The 20,264-nt window shown below is 35.9% G+C and overlaps 1 protein-coding gene across 1 annotated transcript; it reads left to right on the top strand.

Annotated features, from left to right (window-relative positions):
- The first annotated feature begins 13,884 nt into the window (after positions 1-13,884).
- Positions 13,885-14,403, top strand: LOC139876134 (probable receptor-like protein kinase At5g59700). Its single transcript, XM_071863437.1, has one exon. It carries the CDS (start codon positions 13,885-13,887, stop codon positions 14,401-14,403), a length of 519 nt encoding a protein of 172 aa, XP_071719538.1.
- The last annotated feature ends 5,861 nt before the right edge of the window (positions 14,404-20,264 follow it).

Genomic DNA, 20,264 nt, shown 5'->3' with positions numbered 1-20,264 from the left:
TCTCCATCCTCCGTCTGATTTCTTCACCATCACGGGATTAGCGACCCACGAGGGGTATTTTGCTTCGCGAATTATTTCCGCTTTTAACAGGCCTTCTACTTCTTTACAGGCTGCTTCGTCCCTTTCCGGTGCCAAGTTTCATTTTTTCTGATGCACTGGTTTGAGGTGTTTGTGCTCGTTGAGTCGATGCTCCGTTACGAAGGACGACCCTTGTACATTGATGGTTCGTGGTATCTCGGTCATATCGCTATTTTCCCAAGCAAATACATCCACATTGGCTTGAAGTAACTTTCGGAGCTTTTGCTTGGTGGATGCTGGCAAGTTTTTTCCTATGCTGATCTACTGATCCTGAAACATCGGGTTTACTGATATCTTTTATACTTGTGGATCCTCCTCCGAAGCTCCTAGGACACGCTCGGTTGGCTCTTTCATTGTTTCTTTTATGGCAAAGATTACCTTATTCCTATCATACGTTGATGCAAGGGTGCCGATCCCCTCGTGGGTGTGGAATTTGACCATTTGATGCACCGTGGATACGATTATACCCATCTTTTTCATAGCTACCCTCCAGAGCAGGATGTTATGTGGGGAGTTTGCTCGGACTACCACGAAATCAATGGTTTATGTTCTTGCTAATGGTGGTTCCCCTATTGTGAAGTCGAGATCAATTTCTCCGATGGGCCAACACCTTTCTCTGGAGAATCTAACTAAGGGTACTCTTGGGGCACCTAACCGTGCTCTGATGGTGGGACTTAGCCGTTCGAAGCAATGTTCGTACATCACATCACAAGCACTTCCACTGTCGAGGTATATCCTTCGTACCTCTCTGTTGAAAATCTTTCCATTTATGGTGACCGGTAGGTCCGAAGGACATATGGTATCGAGGGCCGGGAACGACACTTCACTCCATTCTCTGATGACGCGACATCTTTCTCTTTTCTTATAAGGCTGGTGTGAATCTATTGCCAGGATTGCATTTTCTGCTTCTTGCCTCGTATCCTCCATTTTCTTTTCCTGTACCCTCTCTTTCTTTGGTTCCCGAATTCCCTTTATGAGATGGGACAGTTTGCCCGACTTAAAAGCCTCCTCAATGGCTGTTTTGAGGTTGAAACATTCATCCGTATCGTGCCCAAAATCATTGTGGAAGTCACAAAACTTGGTCATATCCCTATTTCTTCCTCTGTTGGACATCTTTCCCGGGGTTTTGAACTTGTTGGCGGCTTTCTCAGTTGCTAGGATTTCCTTGGGAGTTTTTATTAATGCCCCCAAGATCCCAGCTCCGGTTTCCCTTCGGTAAGGGTGGAACCTCCCCCTATCCTATTTTCTACCATGTTTATCGTCCCTTCTTTCTGACTTCTCTTTTCGCCTATTTATGGGGGTGTCGTCTAGGACGAAGTTACCGGCTGTTTCCTTAGCATCTAACCATATATATGCCTTTTCTAACAAAGCTTCGTAAGTGCTTGGTAGGTCTCGGCTAAGATGTTCAATGAGAGGCCTGACCCTAGATCTGTAGAGTAACCCAGATATTCTTTGGGATTCTGGTAGGTTGGGAATTTGTTGTGTTTCGTTGGTATACCTAGCGAGAAAGGCTCTAGAACCTTCACTATCCTTTTGCTTTATCCCATGAGCGGCTACATGATTCTTCTTATGTCACTTTTTCTGACTAAACTTAGACCTAAATTGCCATTTTAGGTCGTCGAAGCTAGCTACGGAGTCTCTTGGTAGGGAATCTGATAAGGCTAAAAAGGAACATATATTTCATAGCATTATCCCCCAAGAAAGACAAGATTTTAGTTGCAATTGTTCCATTTTCAAGTAATATTCGTTTATATTAAATAAGTGCAAAGACAAAAGGCGAAAACGAAGATTTGAAGATGAAAAGGTCCAAAATGCTCAAATGTACAAGAGACAATCAAAATGGTTCAAATTATTGATGAGGAACGTCTAAAAATGACAAGAGTACAAGTTACAAAACGCAAAGTACAAGATATAAAATTGTACGAAAGGACGTTCGAAAATCCGGAACTGGGGCATGAACCAACTTTCAGCGCTCGACGCAACGGTGTAAAAATTACGAGTCAACTATGCACAAGAATAAAATATAATATTTAAATAATTCATAATAAGAATAATATTAAATAATAAAAAGTTGTTAATTGAGCATAGTTCAGGGGTCGTAAATGAAAATTCAATTTCTAATTTCGCTATAAAAGCGATGATTTACGATCAAAATTTGGAACGACTTCTTTTTCGATCATTTTTTCTATCCTTTTTTCGATCCATCTATCTATTATCAATATCAATTATCAATATCTATATTCTATATCTCTATCATAATGTTAATGTAATAAGATATAACAATAATCTTAATTTTAAGTTTAAATTATGATAATAATAAGATTTATGATAGAGATCATTTGAGTGTGTAAGTCGAAATTCTGTCCGTGTAACGCTACGCTATTTTTAATCATTGTAAGTTATGTTCAACCTTTTTATATTAATGTCTCGTAGCTAAGTTATTATTATGCTTATTTAAAACGAAGTAATCATGATGTTGGGCAAATTACTAAAATTGGGTAATTGGGATTTGTACCATAATTGGGGTTTGGACAAAAGAACGACACTTGTGGAAATTAGACTATGGGCTATTAATGGGCTTTATATTTGTTTAACTAAATGATAGTTTGTTAATGTTAATATAAAGATTTACAATTGGGCGTCCCTATAAAATAACCATATACACTCGATCGGACACGATGGGCGGGGTATTTATATGTACGAATAATCGTTCATTTAACCGGACACGGGAATGGATTAATAGTCTATGGAATTATTAAAACAGGGGTGAAATTATGTACAAGGACACTTGGCATAATTGATAACAAAGTATTAAAACCTTGGGTTACACGCAGTCGATATCCTGGTGTAATTATTAAACAAAGTATTAAAACCTTGTTACAGTTTAAGTCCCCAATTAGTTGGAATATTTGACTTCGGGTATAAGAATAATTTGACGAGGACACTCGCATTTTATATTTATGACTGATGGACTGTTATGGACAAAAACCAGACGGACATATTAAATAATTCAGGACAAAGGACAATTAACCCATGGGCATAAAACTAAAATCAACACGTCAAACATCATGATTACGGAAGTTTAAATAAGCATAATTCTTTTATTTCCTTTATTTTATATTTAATTGCACTTCTAATATTCGCATTTTTTTTGTTATTGTATTTAATTGCACTTTTAATTATCGTACTTTTTAATTATCGCAAGTTTATTTTATCGCACTTTTATTATTCGCAATTTCATTATCGTTATTTACTTTATGCTTTAATTTAAGTCTTGTATTTATTTTTAATATTTTACATTTGGTTTTAACTGCGACTAAAGTTTTAAAATCGACAAACCGGTCATTAAACGGTAAAAACCCCCTTTATAATAATAATATTACTTATATATATATATTTGTATTTTTACAATTATTGTGTGTAAAAAATATAGTGTTATACTTCACGAGCTCCCTGTGGAACGAACCGGACTTACTAAAAACTATACTACTCCGCGACTAGGTACACTGCCTATAGTGTTGTAGCAAGGTTTTGGTATATCCACTCGATAAATAAATAAATAACTTGTGTAAAATTGTAGCATATTTAATAGTATTTCGCACTAAAAATAATACTATTTTGTATACACCCCCTACGACATCAAGTATTTTTGGCGCCGCTGCCGGGGACTCGGCGAAACACTATATTTTTAATTTATATTCGATAAAAAAAAAAAAAACGTAAAAAAAAAAAACGTAAAAAAAAAAAAACGTAAAAAAAAACAAAAAAAATTTATAAAAAAAATTATATTTTTAAGATTTTGTCTATAAAAAAAAAATCTTTTTAGTTTTATTACCTTTAGATTTTTAGACTATATTCGCAACTTTTAGTATTAAGTTTAGTTTTGCCATAGTTATTTTTACTTCTAGAATTTTTAGTTTTGCCGTAAAATCCCTTAAGTGCTTTTTCTTTAGACTAAGATTTAGGTGCCTTAAAATTTTGCGACGCTATTTTTCGTGCTACTTTCTTATTTTTATTTATCTTTCGACGCTGTTTACCTATGTATCAATTACAATTTCAATTAGTAATCTCTATTTGTAGTTTTAATTTTAAGATAGTGATAGTTATAAGGTTGGATTAACCGCGTGTTTACAAACCACTCTTCGTCTTTTTCATTTTTCGACACTTTTCGACGCGCAATCTTTTTCTCTCTTATTTCTCGCCATTCTAGTTTTTAGGACTTAGAATTTTTTCTACTTCTTCTCTAAATTTCTTAAAATTACGAAAATTTATTTTAAGTGGTTAAATTGATAGACATCAAAATTTTCTGGTTCGTAGTAATAGTTGGATTTGTACGTGGACCGGGTTATTGGAGCCAAATAGTACTCAATTATATTGAGACCAAACGAATCCTACCCCTCTGCTGCATCTTTTGGCTATTCGAAACGTGGGCAAAATCAGAAAAGTCTATTAATTGGATAACTTATTATAATTTTTCTTTCCTTTTTAAAAACTAATAGGATATTCAGTGAATGCACCGAGCAAGACGTTCGCCGCCGGTCATACGTTCACCACCTGTAACTCGATCAAGACATCGTTTAACGAATATCGCCGCCGTTGATTTTTCTTTAGAATCGTCATCAAGTCGACCAAATCCTCAAACTCAAATTTCCGATAATCCAGTTTTTGAAACAAACCTCACAATTGAGAATCCGGAGAATATTCAGGAACGGTTTGTAGATCCCGAACCATTAAACTTTCCTCCGGAACCACCAATCATTCAAACAGAGATTGTTGAGGAAAGAAACCATTAAATCAGAAACCTCTAGTGATTCAGATACAACACTTCCAATCATGGAAAATCTAGAACCTCTAAGTATGGAAGACCGAATGAGAGCTACACGCACGGGCCAAGGTCATGCCATTATTAAACCAGAAGTTAATGCTCCAGATTATGAAATCAAAGGACAAATTCTACACATGGTGACTAATCAATGCCAATTCAGTGGTGCGCCGAATGAAGACCCAAACGAACATCTTCGTACGTTTAATAGAATTTGTACACTATTCAAAATCCGAGAAGTGGAAGATGAGCAGATCTATCTCATGTTGTTTCCCTGGACTTTAAAGGGAGAAGCAAAATATTGGTTAGAATCGTTACCTGAAGGGGCGATTGACACATGGGATGTTTTAGTTGAAAAATTTCTTAAACGATTCTTTCCGGCATCCAAAGCCGTGAGACTTCAAGGAGAAATTGTTACGTTCACGCAAAAGCCAAATGAAACATTATATGAGGCGTGGACAAGATTCGGAAGGATGTTGAGAGGATGTCCTCAACACGGTTTAGACACTTACCAAATAGTACAAATATTCTACCAAGGTGTCAAGGTTGCTACACGAAAAGACATCGACATAACAGCCGGTGGATCCATTATGAAGAAAACCGCAACTGAAGCTTACAAAATTATTGATAACACAGCCTCCCACTCGCATGAGTGGCACCAAGAAAAAGATATCTTTCGATCATCTAAAGCGGCTAGAGCCGATTCTAGCCATGACTTTGATTCCGTTTCCGCAAAAATAGATGTTTTCGAAAGACGAATGGAAAAGATGAATAAAGATATTCACGCAATACGAATCAGTTGTGAGCAATGCGGTGGACCACACTTATTGAAAGATTGTCACATTGAACCAACGATAGAACAACGAGAGAATGTTTCCTATATGAACCAAAGGCCGGGAAATAATTATCAAAATAATTATCAACCGCCAAGGCTAAACTTAAATCGAAATCAAAACATTCTTTACAATCCAAAAGGACCCGAAAATAACTGGTATAACCAACAAGGTCCGAATAACCAACCGACTCAAAACAACACTTTCAATCAACAAAGACCTAGCTTGTATAAACCACCACAACAACCCGAAGAGAAAAAGCCAAATCTAGAAGAAATGATGGCAAAGCTGATTGAATCTCAAACACAATTCATTACATCTCAAACCCAAACGAACGAGAGGTTTGATCAGTCATTAAGAACTCAACAAGCTTCCATTTTGAATATAGAAAAACACGTAGGTACTCTTGCTAGCATGATGAGTGAGAGGGAACAAGGAAAGCTACCGAGTAATACTGAAGTAAATCCTCGGAATGAGAATGTTAATATGGTTTCAACGAATTCTGAAAAACCAGCACCAGAAGATGGGAAGGTTTTAGATGAGAGTAACAATGAAGAAGTTACACCACCACCACCCGAGTATGTAAAGCTAATGGTGGCACCATACAAACCACCCATCCCGTTTCCAAGAAAAGGAGTTGAGTATGAGCAAGTGATAGGTAATAAAGATTGTGATACCTCTGGAAAGAAGAAGAAGAAAAAGAATAAGAAAGTGCAAGAAACAAAAGCCGTAAATATAAACCCGGTGAAGACAGTTCCACCAAAACCTCCACCTAGGGTAGGTGATCCGGGTGAATTTATTGTTCCTTGTCTACTTAGTGATTGTGTCATGTATGATGCACTAGCAGATTTAGGTGCAAGTGTAAGTGTTATGCCTCTTTCCTTATATAAGAGATTAGGTGTAGGTAAGTTAAGTCCAACGGATATGAGTGTTCGACTCTTTGATCAAACCATTAAGCACCCAGTTGGAATTGCTGACAACCTACCCATTCAAGTAGGTAATTTAACCTTTCTAGTTGAATTCATTGTCATTGACATAGAAGAGGACCCAAACATTCCTCTAATTTTAGGTCGACCATTCTTTGCGTCCACCGGGGCGTTATTTGATGTAGGAAATGGAAGAATGACACTTAAAAGTGGTGACAAATCGATCACCTTTATGATTCGAAAGTCTAAATCTCCACCAGCCAAAACCGTTGAACCAGTAAAAACAATTGGAAAGAACCATGTGGTTTTACCAACTCCAACGGTAGTGCTTAACAATAATGAAACGCCTAAGTGTGGGGAAAATGAAGTAACACCTAATGATGACATGATAACAAAGAACCCCATTGTTGATACGAAATTAAATGATCCCGTTATTAATAGTTCAATGAAGAAACTTATTAAACGGATTCGCGATGCTAGAACCAAGGGGAACTTTAAGTTATGTAACCGATTAGTATCCAATCTGTCGCCTAAAGAAAAGGCAAAGCTAGTTGAAATTGTGGATATAATACATGAATCCGACCAATGGCTTAAAGAAAAAGTCACAGATAGGCAAGTTGATTATGGACCAAGAGAAATTGACAATGAAGTTAATCACAATTTCAACACCACAGCTACCTAAGTGTGGGGAGATTCGAATGTTCTAAAAAGATAATGCTGTCTAAAGTTATTTGTTCTGTTCTCGTGTAGTTCCGAGAATGGAATCCGATTGGTCTTTTCCGCTAGCAGACACTAAAGAACTAGTTTTCTCCCTCCATTCTGAATTTTTGTTTTGTAGGTTTTTTATGAAATTAATATGCATTTTAATTTAAGTTTTTAAAAACAAAATTTACTTTAATTCATTAAGTTGAAAATATGATTTTTAAAATTCGTCGTGAGTTGAAGACTAGGTCATTGAACCGAAATTACTTTACCCAAGGGCGGGGCGACAAATTTTGTTATCATTATTTTTAATTTTATTGATTTAAAGTATGCCAAAAATATTATACTTTATAAATTTTTGAAAAGTGGGGTTATAAACCAAACTTCAAAAATATATATATATATATATATATATATATGTTTGTATTTTATCTTATGTACAAAACAGGGTAAAACAGCGCACTTTCAAAGACTGTCATGAAGTTCAGCAAAAGCTACTGATTTTGACAAGACGCAAAAAATCAAATGTGAAATAACAATATGTTTGCAAACTCGGTATTTTTAATCACTTTTCTACGCTAATCACCCTCATGAATTTAAATTATAGTCTGATTTCATGCAAATGAGGGCATTACATGATCTTAAGTGTGGGGAAGGGTTATAAATTCTCTCAGGTTTATACTTGGTTTATTTGCCAAATTTTGTGAAAATTTGAAAAATTTTCAACTAAATGAACTCAAAATCATGTTTATACATATTTATGAACGATGAAAACTAGGTGTTAATACCGAAATTATCGTTACCTCGAAAAGGACATAAATTGAGAAACAACTTAAAGCGCTTGAATTCATTTAAAATGGAATAAAGGAGAATAAAAAGGCAAAGAAAGAAACTAAGTGTGGGGAGAATGTACCAAGTTATTCAATTAAAAACTATCTATCACATATTTTTGTACAAACAATTGAAAATACTTTTGTTTTGAACGATAATCAACTGTTTTATCCGATGAAAGAAAAGAAGAGATGGATCTACACGATGAATCAATTCCATCATTTGAAGGAAGTAAAGTCTTCCGAAAAAGACACGCGCTTCTTGATTTAGGTCATGAAGTTGTCGTCCAGACCAGCTGTAGGTTGACGAAAAATCTAGAAAAGTCATCACTAAAATCAGCAGGAAATCCACGGACCTCAGCATCAAACAGGGTCACCAAGTGGTCAGATTTATCCTAACCATGAGAAGGATTTATCTCGTACAATGGGGGGGCACCGTGCAAATTAGCTTGATAAGACTAATGAATCAGATCCCCAGAAAGGATAATCTCCTTTAAAGATCAAAAATCAGCTTTTAAGCCTGATATTACTCAATCCTTGAGATTGACCTTAAAGATTGAGAATTCAAACTCATGGAATTCGATGATATCTAAACTCGAGCTTGAACGAGAAAATATTTTGATAAAAATTACAAACCGATTTGTTTTCTGAAAACCCATTTTCAATGCGTTCATTACCATTGAACGTAAAATCCTAGGAATTCACCTGGAATTCATTAGGTCACCTGAACCAAATCGGGTGTCAACCGTAAGAACGGTGGTTGCATAGCATGGTCGAAGACAGGACCTTGTGCCAGACCGAAAAATCAAAGGATGATCTTTACTATTGCTCCTACCAAGGATAGTTCTAGCATCCGACACGTTAATTAGACCATGAACAAATGCATGTCATTAGACATTGCCTTAACAGTTTCTTGTTCATCGCTTTCCTTTACAACCGGACGGTAGTTTACCGAAAGGTAATATACGGAACAAGTAAATTGGATGTGTGCTTTCCGATACCGGGATAGCAGTGGATTACACGAACCTAAAAGTTTTTAGCCAAAATATTGATCCACAAATATATTTTGCAACACCGATGATGGATCAAATCAGAAAACTTGTCTAGGGTAAAATCTAGCTTGAATTTTTAAAAGATCAAATGTTTTCATAAAGATCCAATTTCCTTAAGGATCTACATTTTTATAGTCATGTGGGACTGTAAACCACCTTTCAAATGTGCACTTTGCTTTGAAAACCGAAAGTAAATCGGCTATTTGATTGCAAGTGTCGTTGACCTAAACCCAAGGCAACTGTGGATGACACACCCACCTTTAACCATGGTTCTATCGTTACTATCATTGTTTATACCGCCGTATCAAAATCACTGATGTATAAAGTGTGAAGAATAAAGAAGTGATTTGTATGTATTTCAAGACTGTATTGCTTGAGGACAAGCAACGCTTAAGTGTGGGGATATTGATAAGGCTAAAAAGGAACATATATTTCATAGCATTATCCCCCAAGAAAGACAAGATTTTAGTTGCAATTATTCCATTTTCAAGTAATATTCATTTATATTAAATAAGTGCAAAGACAAAAGGCGAAAACGAAGATTTGAAGATGAAAAGGTCCAAAATGCTCAAATGTACAAGAGACAATCAAAATGGTTCAAATTATTGATGAGGAACGTCTAAAAATGACAAGAGTACAAGTTACAAAACGCAAAGTACAAGATATAAAATTGTACGAAAGGACGTTCGAAAATCCGGAACCGGGGCATGAACCAACTTTCAGCGCTCGACGCAACGGTGTAAAAATTACGAGTCAACTATGCACAAGAATAAAATATAATATTTAAATAATTCATAATAAGAATAATATTAAATAATAAAAAGTTGTTAATTGAGCATAGTTCAGGGGTCGTAAATGAAAATTCAATTTCTAATTTCGCTATAAAAGCGATGATTTACGATCAAAATTTGGAACGACTTCTTTTTCGATCATTTTTTCTATCCTTTTTTCGATCCATCTATCTATTATCAATATCAATTATCAATATCTATATTCTATATCTCTATCATAATGTTAATGTAATAAGATATAACAATAATCTTAATTTTAAGTTTAAATTATGATAATAATAAGATTTATGATAGAGATCATTTGAGTGTGTAAGTCGAAATTCTGTCCATGTAACGCTACGCTATTTTTAATCATTGTAAGTTATGTTCAACCTTTTTATATTAATGTCTCGTAGCTAAGTTATTATTATGCTTATTTAAAACGAAGTAATCATGATGTTGGGCTAATTACTAAAATTGAGTAATTGGGCTTTGTACCATAATTGGGGTTTGGACAAAAGAACGACACTTGTGGAAATTAGACTATGGGCTATTAATGGGCTTTATATTTGTTTAACTAAATGATAGTTTGTTAATGTTAATATAAAGATTTACAATTGGGCGTCCCTATAAAATAACCATATACACTCGATCGGACACGATGGGCGGGGTATTTATATGTACGAATAATCGTTCATTTAACCGGACACGGGAATGGATTAATAGTCTATGGAATTATTAAAACAGGGGTGAAATTATGTACAAGGACACTTGGCATAATTGATAACAAAGTATTAAAACCTTGGGTTACACGCAGTCGATATCCTGGTGTAATTATTAAACAAAGTATTAAAACCTTGTTACAGTTTAAGTCCCCAATTAGTTGGAATATTTGACTTCGGGTATAAGAATAATTTGACGAGGACACTCGCATTTTATATTTATGACTGATGGACTGTTATGGACAAAAGCCAGACGGACATATTAAATAATTCAGGACAAATGACAATTAACCCATGGGCATAAAACTAAAATCAACACGTCAAACATCATGATTACGGAAGTTTAAATAAGCATAATTCTTTTATTTCCTTTATTTTATATTTAATTGCACTTCTAATATTCGCATTTTTATTGTTATTGTATTTAATTGCACTTTTAATTATCGTACTTTTTAATTATCGCAAGTTTATTTTATCGCACTTTTATTATTCGCAATTTCATTATCGTTATTTACTTTATGCTTTAATTTAAGTCTTGTATTTATTTTTAATATTTTACATTTGGTTTTAACTGCGACTAAAGTTTTAAAATTGACAAACCGGTCATTAAACGGTAAAAACCCCCCTTTATAATAATAATATTACTTATATATATATATTTGTATTTTTACAATTATTGTGTGTAAAAAATATAGTGTTATACTTCACGAGCTCCCTGTGGAACGAACCGGACTTACTAAAAACTATACTACTCCGCGACTAGGTACACTGCCTATAGTGTTGTAGCAAGGTTTTGGTATATCCACTCGATAAATAAATAAATAACTTGTGTAAAATTGTAGCATATTTAATAGTATTTCGCACTAAAAATAATACTATTTTGTATACACCCCCTACGACATCAGAATCAAACCAAACCCTAGCATCTTCTTTTAACATGTAAGAGAATGCATGACATGCTACGGGTATGTCCCATTTGGCCATTCGTGCTCCCCCCTCTAATATACTAAGGAAATCATCCGGGTCGTCTTTTCCCTCGTAGTAAATTAGGTGCGAGGGTATTTTCATTCCATCGGAGAATGCACAGTTTTGGATGTAGGGCACGAACGGGGTTTTTTGGTTTATCCAGAAGTTGCTGTTGGCTACGTTAGGGGGTAGTATTTGGTGACCTTGGGTGTAGCACATCCCCCCTGGGTTAGGAGGATATATCCAGGTGGTGGTCATTTGTTGTGGTGGGTGGTTCCAATTTTGGAAGTAGGCGTGGTTGGTCACTGGTGGTACCGAAGCATTTGATTGGTTGCCTACAGGGGTTATCTCCACACATGATAAGTTGGGGGTGACATGGGGGTTTCCTTGGCCCCATATATATTGGTTGGGTTGCCCGAAGCTACCCGAGGAGGTGGTACATTTATATTTGGCGCTTGGAATGCTAGGGACACAGTTGGAGCTGTCGTGTTACAAGTGTAGAGGGGTGCAGTAGGTATAGTTAGGGTTACCTGAGAGGTATTGGGAGTTTCCCCAGCATGAGTCACAGTTTCTGCCGACGAGTTTGCTGGCGAGATTCTAGGTTGCGAATTTTGATTCGGAGGTTCTATTTCTATCTCCTCGTCGTACTCCTCACTTTCGTACGTTAGCATCCTTCTACTCTGCAAGACCCCTGTGTCCCTTAAGTTCTTTATCACTGATCTGATATGATCATAATTATTCAAGACAAAGTTTTTATCTATCAACGGTGGTGGTTCTGCGGAATGAGACCTATAGGGGTTCATCGAGACGAGTATAGCCGGAGTGGCGGGTGACCTGGTTAAGGTTCCCACAGTTGAGAACTCTAGTTGTGTTGAATCTGAGACTTGTGTGATTCTGGGTGGCGTGAAGCCTGGAGGTATGTGACTGGAGTCCGCCATTGCGTCGGTTCTTGCTCAACAAGATGAATAGGATGTGAGTCCCACGGATGGCGCCAATTGTTTGTACAATAACCGGCGATTAGTATTGATATGGGGATATACAAGTCACAGAGATTGAGATTGAATGATTGTGGTTTTGGATATATTCGCTGGCGATTCCCCGATGGTAAGGAGACTGTTTTACGCCACCGAAACAAATGGTATAACATGATTGTGTTATTATGTGTGTATGGATTGAATGTCGAATGTTTCCTGCATTCTATACCATTTATAAGTGGGATGGAACGGCTTTCCATACCAATTCGCTAGTTTCCAATGATTTTGGATCACTAGTTGACTTTCCCTTTTGGTAAACCTGCAGAGAAAAGTGAGTTTGTCCCCTTTCCTTTGTGGTACAGGCGTGCACCGAGCTAGGAATAGTTTCGCTAGTCTTGACTTTGTAATTGACCGAGGTTTTATGGGCTCTAAGCTCACTGCTGTTGCTCTGATTCCATGACCTCGTTCACTGTAGCTGAAGTTTCCTTCGTTCCATATATTGTAGCCGTATCCTCCGAAGCGAACTTTGGAGCTGATAAATGGGCCGGAGGTGGGGTACACTATCAATACATATGGTTAATGTATAATAATTGTTGAAATTTCAAGGGTGCAAGATGTGAAATTGCATCTGGCCATATTAACAATTGTTGAAATCTTCAAAGATGCGAGATTTGAAATTCCATCTAATTTATCATGTTAGGTATGTATGAACAAATAAAATAATGTTGCCTATACAAAGTCTGAATGTCATTGCTAATTTTATATTAGCAATTTGATCATTAAACTGCCTCCTTCATTTTTCAATCCCCTCATTTTGTGTATTTCCAAAAATTAGCACTCATTTTGAAAATTTAAAAACCACAAGTAGTAATATTTTTAAATTTTTATTTTTAATAAAATAAAAAATATGTTGGGTCAACTTGATCAATATGTGTTGAAAGGAGTGGATCAACTTGATCAAGTTGAGATATAACTGAGTGCACGCTAATAATTAACACAAATTATGTGACATAATGACTCTGTGTCTTGAGACATAAGTTGAATCATCTTTGTTTATAATCCTTAATTGATTGATTAATGGATACTTTATAAAGTTTTTGAAGTACCTCAAAACTAAGTTGACCCAACTTTCCTGCCAGTTACGATCAGTTACCTGCATCGTTCATCCCTACAAATCCCATATTATTTGTATATAGCTCAGTCAAAATCATGTCTTTACTCAGTGTCTTTTCTCACTTACAAATCCCCCTTGAAGATGTACAAAGGGCAACCAACAACTTTGCTTATGAAAATATTATTGGAGTAGGTGGATTTGTAAAAATCTACAAGGGAGAACTTTTTCATGATGGGCAATTTATCGATATCGTTGCACTCAAGTTAGTGGAAAAGTTTGGGAAAGGAAACAAAGAGTTTTGGACAGAGATTTCGATGCTTTCTAGTCTTAAGCACCAAAATTTGGTAGATTTTATTGGGTTTTGTCATGGAAATAATGAGAAGATTTTAGTAAACAAGTATGAGGCTAAGGGAAGTCTCGATATATACTTGAACGACCCAACACTTACGTGGACTCGGAGATTGGAAATTTGTGTTGGCATTGCGCATGCCCTGAGTTATATCCATTATGATGAGGCACGTGATTTTAGCGTAGTACACTGCAACATCAAGAGCTCCAAAATATTACTTGATGACAACCGGCAGCCCAAGTTATCTGCTTTGAACTTTCCATGAAAAACACAAAAGCACGAAGGAACCATCTTCTCCTTTCAACTACGTACACGTGGCATGAGAGGATATGTTGATCCTAAATATAAAGTGTCTGGTGGTGTGAGTCACAAGTCATATGTGTACTCCTTCGGTTTAGTGTTATTTGAAGTCTTATGCGGAACGAAAGCTTACACGGATGATCAAACGGAGTGCCCTCCGCAATTGGATGAACAACATTCCTTTAAAGGAAAGGTGAACGAGATTGCTGATCTCGATCAAAGGGAGGGCCTTCCGCGATTGGGCGAGCAACATTCCTTTGAGGGAAAGGTGAAAGAGATTGAAGATCTCGATCAAACGGAGGGCCCTCCCCTTTTGGGAGAACAAGATTCCTTTGAGGGAAAGGTGAACGGGTTTTCCTATCTCGGTCAAACAAAGGGCCCTCCGCAATTAAGAAAACAACATTCCTTTGATGTAAAGGTGAACAAGATTGCAAATCTCGATCAAACGGAGGGCCCTCCGCAATTGGGCAAACAACCTTCGTTTGAGCGCAAGGTGAATGGGATTGCCGATCTCGATCAAATGGAAGGCCCTCTCCAATTGGCTGATTTCGATCAATCGAAGGGCCCCACTCAATTAAGCATACAACGCTCCTTTGAAGTAAAGGTGAACGAGATTGCTGATCTCGATCAAACAAGGACCCTCCCCAATTGGGCAAACAACCCTCCTTTAGAGGGTTGGTGAACGGGATTGCCGATCTCGATCAAACGGAGGGCCCTCCCCAATTGGGCAAACAACCTCCTTTGGAGGGTTGGTGAACGAGATTTCCCATCTCGATTTAACGGAGGGCCCTCCCCAATTGAGTAGACAACGTTCCTTTGGAGAAAAGGTGAAAGAGATTGTAGATCTCGATGAAACAGAGAGGCCTCCCCAACTGGGCGAACAAAATTTCTTTGAGGGAAAGGTGAACGAGATTGCAGATCTCGATCAAACAGAGGGGCGTCCCCAAGTAAGCAACCAACGTTCCTTTGGAGGAAAGGTGAAAGAGATTGTCGATCCTGATTTTAGTTACCAAATGTACCACCAACCTTTATCATTCCCCGATATAAAGTCAAGAGAATTTTACTCTATCGAGGAAGTCCACTTCACAGAATCACCTTCATATACCCTCAACGGGTATAAAATGGATGTCTCTCCAGTATTAAGCACTATGACGACCAAAGAATCGTACTCTTCGGAGGAAACAATGATTCGTAATATATACAAAAGTAGATCATACAAAGTTTTTTTTTGGAAAAAGCTTACTGCTTACTAGATGACTTGGCCAATTCCAATTATGAAGGTGGGAAACTGGATAATATGATTGATCAGAGCCTACGTAAACAAATGGACGAAAAATCATATAAAATCTTCGCAAAAACAGCCTACAGCTGTTTGAAGGACCAACGAACACAGCGCCCGCATATAGATGAAATTGTCGTGGCACTTGACAATGCGTTGAAAGTTCAATTGAAACGTGAAAGTGATGTAAGGTCAACTTCTTTTGTCTATTTTTGATTTCTTTAAACTGCAGGTCAATAGCAGATGTATCAACTAACTTACCCTTTCATTATTGTCTATTTGTTATAATTCAGTAGGCTTATAACTACCTTTAGTGGTTTGATTCTTGATGTTATAATTCAGTAGGCTTATAACTACCTTTATGATTTGATTCTTGATTAAGAATACTAATAATGAAGTGTAAGAACAAAGATGATAATGGAAAGAAAGAAAGAAACACTTTGTAAGTGTGAGAAATGGTGCAAGTTTAATGCTTGCATTCATGACTATTTATAGCAAAAATATCACAAGTTTAGGTAATACAATAATATTACTTTTGGGTATCAATAATTGACTATCCATTTATATATATATATATATATATATATATATATATATATATATATATATATATATATATATATATATATATATATATATTTATATATTATAACACTCCCCCTTGGATAGCAATTTTGTTTGTTGAAGATCAACTGTAAGTTACTGCCTCGTTAAAAACCTTGCTAAAGAAAACCCAGTGGGAAAAACTTTAGCTAAGGGAAAAAGAGTGCAGCATGGAGTTGACTCCCCCTCAAGTAGACATCGCTTCGGTTGTTACATCTTATGTCTCATGCCAATGTTATGAACGTGTGTTCTGAAAATAGCAGTTGGAAGTGCTTTCGTGAAAAGATCAGCAGAGTTTTTGCTGGATTGAACATATCTCATTTCAATCTCGTTGTCCTTAATGAGAGTTTGAGTGTATGAGAAGAATCTAGGAGGTATGTGCTTGGTTCGGTCACTTTTGATATACCCTTCTTTCATCTGTGCTATGCAAGCTGCATTATCTTCATAGATAATTGTTGGACTTTTATCGCGTTCTAGTCCACAAGAATCGGTAATGATTTGTGTCATTGATCTCAACCAAAAACATTCCCGAGTAGCTTCATGTAATGCAATCACTTCGGCATGATTTGATGATGTAGCAACAAGTGTTTGTTTTTGAGAACGCCATGATATTGCAGTACCTCCATTTAGGAATACATATCCAGTTTGAGATTTAGCTTTATGTGGATCAAATAAATAACCTGCATCAGCATAACCAACCAAATCTTGTTTTTATTTCATTAGAATAAAATAATCCTAAATCAGTAGTTCCTCGAAGATATCAAAATATGTGTTTGATCCCATTCCAGTGTCTTTTGGTAGGAGCAGAGTTGAACCTTGCCAACAAATTAACTGCAAAAGAAATGTCAGGTCTTGTACAATTTGTAAGATACATAAGAGCTCCAATTGCACTAAGATATGGTACTTCTGGTCCAAGAATATCTTCATGATCTTCACATGGACGAAATGGATCAGTTTCAACATTGAGTGATCTAACAACCATAGGAGTACTTAATGGTTTTGCCTTGTCCATATTGAAATGTTTCAAAATCTTTTCAGTATATGTTGTTTGATGTACAAGTAAACCATTAGGCATATGCTCAATTTGTAAACCAAGGCAATACTTGGTTTTTCCGAGATCTTTCATTTCAAATTCTTTCTTTAGAAGTTGAATGGCTTCATAGATATCTTTATTTGTACCTATGATGTTAAGATCATCAACATAAACAGCTATGATCACATATCCGGATGTTGTTTTCTTAATGAAAACACAAGGGCAAGTAAGGTTATTTGTATACCCTTTTCTTATCAAGTAATCACTTAATCGGTTATACCACATACGTCCTGATTGTTTTAACCCATATAAAGATCTTTGTAATTTAATCGAATACATTTCTTTGGGTTTTGCATTTGATGCTTCTGGTACCTTAAATCCTTCAGGTATCTTCATATATATATATCACTATCAAGTGATCCATATAGATAAGAAGTCACAACATCCATGAGATGCATTTCTAAATTTTTAGAAACTGCCAGGCTGATTAAGTATCTAAAAGTAATTGCATCCATAACAGGGGAATAAGTTTCTTCATAATCAATTCCCGGTCTTTGAGAAAAACCTTGAGCTATAAGTCTAGCTTTATACCTTGTAACTTCATTTTTCTCATTTCTTTTTCGGACAAAAATCCATCTGTATCCTACAGGTTTCACATCTTTAGGAGTGAGAATGATGGATCCGAAAACTTTTCTTTTATTGAGTGATTCTAATTCAGCTCGTATTGCTTCTTTCTATTGAGCCCAATCATGTCTATTTTGACATTCAACCATAGATGTTGGTTTTGGATCATCATCATTATTCATGATGTCATATGCAACATTAAATGAAAATTTCTCATCAAGATTTTTCATTTCATTTCGGTTCCATAATATTTTTGAATGTGCATAATTGATTGCAATTTCTGTATTGACATCATCAATCTCTTCTGCAGTAGGAGTACTGATTTGTGGTTCTTCTTGAACACTTTCTTTTACCTTATTATCAGCTGATTTTCTTTTTCGAGAATTTTTATCTTTGGAACCAACTGGTCTCCCACGTTTCAGACGTGGCATATATTCTTGAGTGACTACATTATCAGTTTTCCGATTTGGAATCTCAACTCGAGCTGGAGTATTAACTGCTGGTATATATGATTTAGTCACCCTTTTTGTATCTGTGAATGCATCAGGCAATTGATTTGCAAGTTCTTGCATATGCATTATCTTTTGAACTTCTATCTCGCATTCTTTTGTGCGAGGATCAAGATACTTTAATTGAGGTTCACACCATGAAACATCATTTTCTTTATTTTTTATTTATCCCCCTAATCTAGGAAACAATGTTTCATTAAAATGACAATCAGCAAAACGTGCTGTAAAAATATCACCTGTCATAGGTTCAATATACCTTATGATTGAAGATGTTTCATATCCAACATATATTCCCAACCTCCTTTGAGGACCCATTTTTGTACGTTGTGGTGGCGCAATTGGAACATATACTGCACAACCAAATGTTCTAAGGTGGGAAATATTTGGCTCTTGACCAAAAGCAGGTTGTAGGGGGGAATATTTATGACTTGCACTTGGTCTGATGCGAATCAATGCAGCAGCATGTAAAATTGCATGACCCCATATAGATACAGGGAGTTTTGTTCTCATTATCAATGGTCTAGCGATTAACTGTAAACGTTTAATCAGTGACTCGGCTAAACCATTTTGTGTATGCACATGAGCAACAGAATGTTCAACAACAATTCCTATAGACATGCAATAGTCATTAAATGCTTGAGATGTAAACTCACCAGCATTATCAAGTCTCACCTTTTTAATGATGTAATCAGGAAAATGTGCTCTCAATTTAATAATTTCGGCAAGAAATTTTGCAAATGCCACATTACGGCTTGATAACAGACAAACATGAGACCATCTACTAGATGCGTCTATTAGGACCATGAAATATCTAAATGGTCCACATGGTGGATGAATTGGTCCACAAATATCACCTTGAATTCTTTCAAGAAACATTAGTGATTCTTTCTCAACCTTAAGTGGTGAGGGTCTAGTTATCAATTTTCCAAGAGAGCAAGATATACATGGAACCATTGTATCATGAAGGATTTTTCTATCCTTCAGTGGATGTCCATGTGTACATTCAATAATTCTTTTCATCATTGTTGATCCTGGATGGCCCAATCTGTTATGCCATAAATTAAATACACCAGAATCAATATACTTTTCTTTAATCACCATATGTGCTTCTGGTACATTTATATGTGTATAATCTAATCCAGAATTAAGTCTTGGCAGTTTTTCAATCACGTGATTCTTGTTAGTGATACTTAAATATTTCTCATTTTCTGCCGTTACTGACTGATAATCATATCCATTAAGGTATATGTCAGAAAAACTCAATAAATTTCTGCTTGACTTAGGAGAGAATAAGGCATTATTAATTAAAAATGTTGTACCGTTTGGTAATATGAATTTTGCCTTTCCTATCCCTTCTATCAAGTTAGCAGCACCTGATATTGTATGTATAGTTCCTTCCGTTGGTTTCAAATCAATGAAGTATTTTTCAGATTTAAGTATAGTGTGTGTAGTACCACTATCTGCTATACAGAGATCTCTACTACTTGATTGATGTTGTGTTCCAGCAGAATTCATATTAAACTTCATATATAAGAAACAAACATTAAGTATATAAATGTTACACAAAATGTTTATTACACACAAATAGATAAAGCTGAAACATTTGACATACATAGAATTGAAACATCAAACATAGAACTGGAACATTTGATAAAACATATAGAACTGAAACATTTGAGAAAACATGATGACAAAGGTTAAATCGTTTTATTTATAAAAGAAACATATTAATTTAATTCAAGAAATCTTCATATAAATCAGATGGTTGCTCAGTGACT

Source organism: Rutidosis leptorrhynchoides, chromosome 11, assembly GCF_046630445.1.
Source record: "Rutidosis leptorrhynchoides isolate AG116_Rl617_1_P2 chromosome 11, CSIRO_AGI_Rlap_v1, whole genome shotgun sequence".
Lineage (NCBI taxonomy): Eukaryota > Viridiplantae > Streptophyta > Magnoliopsida > Asterales > Asteraceae > Rutidosis > Rutidosis leptorrhynchoides.
Note: the sequence above shows the minus strand (reverse complement) of the source record. Positions and strands in the feature narration are given on the sequence as shown.